The sequence below is a fragment of the Merops nubicus genome, unplaced genomic scaffold (genome assembly GCF_000691845.1).
Source record: "Merops nubicus isolate BGI_N331 unplaced genomic scaffold, ASM69184v1 scaffold20976, whole genome shotgun sequence".
Classification (NCBI taxonomy): Eukaryota; Metazoa; Chordata; class Aves; order Coraciiformes; family Meropidae; genus Merops; species Merops nubicus.
Genome location: NW_008617560.1, coordinates 10,139 through 15,344, shown reverse-complemented (window position 1 = coordinate 15,344; position 5,206 = coordinate 10,139). Strand labels below are relative to the sequence as shown.

General features: G+C 40.5%; 1 protein-coding gene across 1 annotated transcript in view; it reads left to right on the top strand.

Moving 5' to 3' along the window:
• Positions 1 to 5,206, top strand: part of MLLT4 (myeloid/lymphoid or mixed-lineage leukemia (trithorax homolog, Drosophila); translocated to, 4) — a gene marked incomplete at its 5' end in the record, with an annotated part of 83,155 nt that overhangs the window by 74,167 nt on the left and 3,782 nt on the right. The window contains 2 exons of the mRNA XM_008943195.1: positions 11 to 57; positions 2,328 to 2,619. Of these exons, the coding sequence (XP_008941443.1) occupies positions 11 to 57; positions 2,328 to 2,619 (339 nt within the window). The remainder of the gene's footprint in view (positions 1 to 10; positions 58 to 2,327; positions 2,620 to 5,206) is intronic.

Genomic DNA, 5,206 nt, shown 5'->3' with positions numbered 1-5,206 from the left:
GAGCAAGAGCGGCGACAGCAAGAGGAGGAGCGGACCCGAAGAGAGGCTGAAGAAAAGGTTGTGGTCTTCCAAGTGCTGCAGGGGTTCTTTCAGGCCTCTCTCTCTTTAGCCTGGCCAGTAACAGCTCAGTGTTGGGTTAGCAGGGGTTAAACACACTAACTATTTGGGTAACGTCAGGGCCCAAGGCTTCAGTTCATCCAAAATAAAACAAAAAGTAATTAAACAAAAACCCCATTTGTGGTGGCCAGAGTTGACTGCTGTTGCAGAAGTAATACCATGAGCTGACCAGCTGAGGGTTTTTAGCAGTGGCAAGGACTTGTCTTCAGAGCCTTTTCTGAAAGTTATGGCAGAAATCGATAACCTCCTGGGCTCTTTCAGCCCCTAAGGTGACTTGACCACCTTCTTAATTATAATAGCTGAGGTAGTGGTGTTGGGTTTTGCTGTCTCAGAGACTGCATTTAAATATATTCAATTTAAACAGTTAAATATAACTGTTTCATACAGATACATGGAGAGAAAGAAATGTGAAATGGAGTGGAGTGCTCCATATTGTCTTTTACGTTCGGGCTGTGGGAGGAAAGGGAATTGGTTTCTAGAAAAGAAGTAAATAAATTCAGCAGATAAGTCACTGTACAATCAAAGACATGGTAAAAATTCAGGCTTCTAGATTCCTTCAGAACTTTTTGCATGAATTTGAAAAGCTTTATTGTTCAAAACTGGAAGACAAAGCACCTCAATTAAGTCTTAGTATGTTTACGACCCTGTTCTAGAAAAAGAACAGTTAATTTTGTTCAGGTTAAAAACTTGCATGTTAGTAACACTGGCTTCAGAATGAAGAAGGAGAGCTAGCTTTTAATGTTGAAAGTTATTTAATCTTGGAAGATTGAGTAAATATATATTTTTAAAACCCCCAATTTATATATATTCCCTTTGTTAATTTTTGTTAGATTATTTTCAAGCTTTGTTAGACTGTTTTCCCTAAGCAGTATGGGTTGATGAATAGAAGAGAGTTAAGCTGGGGGTAGTGATACGTGACAAGTGAGGCAAGTGTAGCTGGACTGAGGAAAGTATTGTAAAATATACTGTAGGAAGTTTAAAAAACAAAACAAAAACAAACAAACAAAACAAACAAACAAAACAAACAAACAAACAAAAAAAAACCACAGAAAAAAACCAAGACTTTCTTAATTTCTGATAATGATGCAGCCAAATGACATTTGGATCACCCACCTGAAAGAGTTTTCACTGACATGTCTTGACTGAGACACTTTCACATCTGCCAACTCAGAACTCAGTTTGTTCTCACCACAAGAATGGATATAGAGAGCAGTACAAGGAGATGAGTTTCATGTCTTTGGTCTAGGTGAACGAGATCAGGTTGATTCAGTTATTTATTTAGGATAACTGACTCAGTGTTGAGCAGATAAGGTGGTTTTTTTTTTTTTTAAACACGTGCATTAAAACCAGAAAGGATGATTGTTCCAGGTGTCATCTACTCCCAGCAGAAGTTATACCATGCTTAGACAAAAGTGCTTTTGTAACGTATGGTTTCCAAATAGATGTTTTCATTTGTTATCAAACCAACTACTGAATAGACCCTTATATCAATTTACAATGTGGCTCAGACAAGGGCTGAACAGAATTAAATGCTGTGTAGTTTTAAAACAGTAAAAATCTCTTAAACTGGAAAAATACATAGAAGATATTTCATAGCCTTTTAAATGGTGAATAGCCTCATATAAATATCATTAGCATAGGGGGTTTTGGGGTTTTACAAATGTTTTTACAAACAGTTATTTGATGTCTGGTTTAGAAAAGTTCTTTGTAATTTGATTTTGACGTGAAAGTTGTTTTCTTGGTATTTATACTAGAAGCTTTGTTAGGAGCAATCTATTCCAAGGCTCTGTTGATTAGTTTACATTGCATAAGCATGCAGCAAAATTACAAAGTCCCTTTTTTAAGATGGTAGTTAATTTTTAGTTGTTTCCCTCTCCCACAGATTCTTTGCAGCTTTAGTAAATCTGTGGTTATATCTTGTGTAATAAAAGCTGGAGCTGCCCTTTGCTCACAGGGGCAGTTGCCTTCATTTGCACAGGCAGTGATAAATCTGCAAACAACAGCATCACTGTGCTAGAGGACGACTGCCTTTTTTTTTTTTCCCCATAATGGGAAATATTACTTGTGTGAGTCCGTGTAGATGCCCTGCTTATTGCTAGAAAGGGAGACAAAAAAGGGTGCTTGTATCTCGGTGAGAGGAAAGTGAAATGTCTGCTGGGTTTAGCCGCCTGTGTTCCTGACCCGTGTTTGTGTTTCCCCTGGCCCTGCAGAGGCGGCAGGAGGAGGAGTACTACAGTCGCCTGGAGGCCGAAAGGCGCAGGCAGCACGACGAAGCGGAGCGGAGATTGCTGGAGCCTGACGAGCCTGGTCTGTACAGACCTCCGCTTCCACGGGAATATGAACTCCCATCCCCAACCCCTTCATCTAACGCTCCTCCTCCCCCACCTCAGCGAAACACCTCTTACCTCAAAACACAGGTCCTCTCCCCTGACACGATTTATACTGCCAAGTTTGTTGCATACAATGATGATGATGAGGAGGAGGAGGATTCCAATCTAGCAGGTCAGGATAAGTACTCCAGCACAAGAAAATCTTATGGTGACTTTCCTCCTGCCACCCTTAAGCCACAGCAGCCCTCCCGCCAGCCTCGCCCAGTTTCAGATGGCCTCTTTCTTTCCAACTCATTCCAGTCATCTCCAGTCAATGCCAACAGTACTGCTGCCACAAAAAGCCAGCCCCCACCCCCACCAAACAAACCGGGTTTCAGCCATGCCAGCAGCAATAAAGGTAGACACCATGAAATCGATCGTCTCTACAGAACTGTCCTCACATTTTCAATTCTGGTGCTGTAGATCGAATCACTTGCTTTGTGATTTACTCTTTTCCCACTTAATCACTGTTTTCACTGTGGTGATCTAACTTAAATCCTGATATTAATACGAATCCTCCAATTTCTAATCGTTTTGATCTCTCAAACTTCCTTGTTCCTTACCCGTACTCTTCAAAAAAAAAATTCCCATCTTTCACACAATGAATCGGAAATTATTTTCACTGTTACTCAATCAATTCAAAGTACTGTTGGTTTTGGCTTTCACTCTGTGTCTTTCAGTGATTTGTTTTGTATGACTGACCACTGGTTGCTTAGGGTATCTGGAATTGCACCTTTCTTGAACACAGGAAACCTCTTCCAATGGGTTCAAGGACAGAGCTTACCTTCTGCTTTTGTTATTGGTACCAGGGTTCTCTCTTTTAATAGTGTGTGCAAATGGCTTTAAAAATTGACCTTCGTAGACATAGTTCTTAAATATACAAGCCCCAAGAGACCAATAGGACATGCAGTTAGTTTCATGTCTTGGGCACCATTCCTGCACTTCTTGGTTTGTACAGTGCAGTCTTCTTGCAGAAGGAGACAAAAATCTAAATTCCATCTTGGTGTTTTTTGTGCCTTACTCCTTCCCTCCACTTCTACACCCTCGTATTTCTTTGTGTCATCATCTTATTTCTTTCACTGCTCCAAGTGAACAACTATAATGGTGTTTAGTTTCAAGTAGAGCTCTAGCTGCTAGCACCGTATTTTATCTGCAGAGTACTGGTTTAGCTACACTCATGAATTCAAAGCTAATTCAGTCCAGAGTTCTATGCTAATATTTTTTTTTAAACTGCTGTCTGTGCAGATCTCACTCTAAATTTGCAGTTTATTAATACTAAAGATTTTGTCTTTAAGTAGCAGCATCTGCCAGTGCTTCCCCTACATTTGTTTTCTTCTTCTGTATTCTTCTGAAGGGAATGGTGATCATGACATTCCCCTAGTTCATTCTTGCTACTTGTGCTGGAAGTCAACAAATGCCTGACAACCAACTCCAGCCAATCAAATCATCCTTCTAAAATGCAAAGGGTAGCAAGGGAGAGTTTTATGCTGGCTTCTGACTGAGTGGCTAACTTATTTACTGGGTTCAGTGACAAATCTGGAAGCCTACAGTATTGTATATCCCTGATCAACTTTGTAGCCACCTAACAAATGATGAAAATCACTTGCTTTCTTTAATCAGAGCTGTGTTGTGCCCTCGTTGTAGGGAGCATACAAGCCTCAGAAGAGGTTCCTTCTGTTAGAAGCACTTCTGATCCAGCTGCATTAGTATATGAATCTGATTTAGGACACGTATGGCACCATACAGGGATGTGATACTCTGCACTTCTTGTCTGCATGCTTTTCAGTTAAGGCATGAGCCGTCATTTTCCAGCAAGGCATCCTTTCATTTGCAGGACAAATGAGCTTCTGGTACAGTTGGACTGCTTCCTGTGCCAAGGAGCAGCTCTGCACAGCACTGGGGAGTTCTCATATTGCTGAAGGGACAGCAGTTTTGCTCCATTATCATTATTGTCCAACTGATAAGAGTCGTTGCTTAGCGGTTTCACTGTTTGGGGTCAGTGCAGCACCCAAGCTGTGTAAAAAGTTTCCACACACTCTTCTGTTTGAAGGAAAAAAAAAAACCAAAAACAAAAACCAAAAAAGCCAACTCTGTTTATTTACCCTGATAAGATCTTGTGATGTAGCCCAGCTCATCTGTCACTCCTGTGTCCAAAATCAAGGTTCCAAATCTTAAAGACAGGTGAATTTTGGCTTTTCATTGTGTTGTTACTAGACTGGAGTGTCAGTAGACACACTGTACGCTGCGTGCTACCATTTCAGCTCAAATAATTCCCTTATGCCTACCTATCATGCACGTGAACCCTCTGATACACTCAACCTGGGAACCTAAGTCACGGTTTTGTATTGGAAGGAGTCTTGTTTTTGAGCACCTTGTATCACACAGAACTGATGAGGTAAAATAAGGGTAAAGACAGAAAGGAAATGTGTGCAAAAGATTCTCTTTAAACACTCTTATCTGTTGTCAGCTTGCTCCTAGGAGTATTTTGGAATAGCAAGCTTCTGACATGAAACTTTTGCACTTTGTCTGCACTGAAGTTTTGTTCTTTCAGAGGACTTTCTCGTTCTATAAATTCTTACTTGAAACTGGTGATAATAAATTGTAAAATGTGCCTTCCATCACAACATGTAGGCTTCCAAAGGCCCTTGCTTCCCTTCCTTATTTGGCAATTTGAATGCTGTACACGTAATGAATTAAGTAACTCTAGAACCATCAGTCAC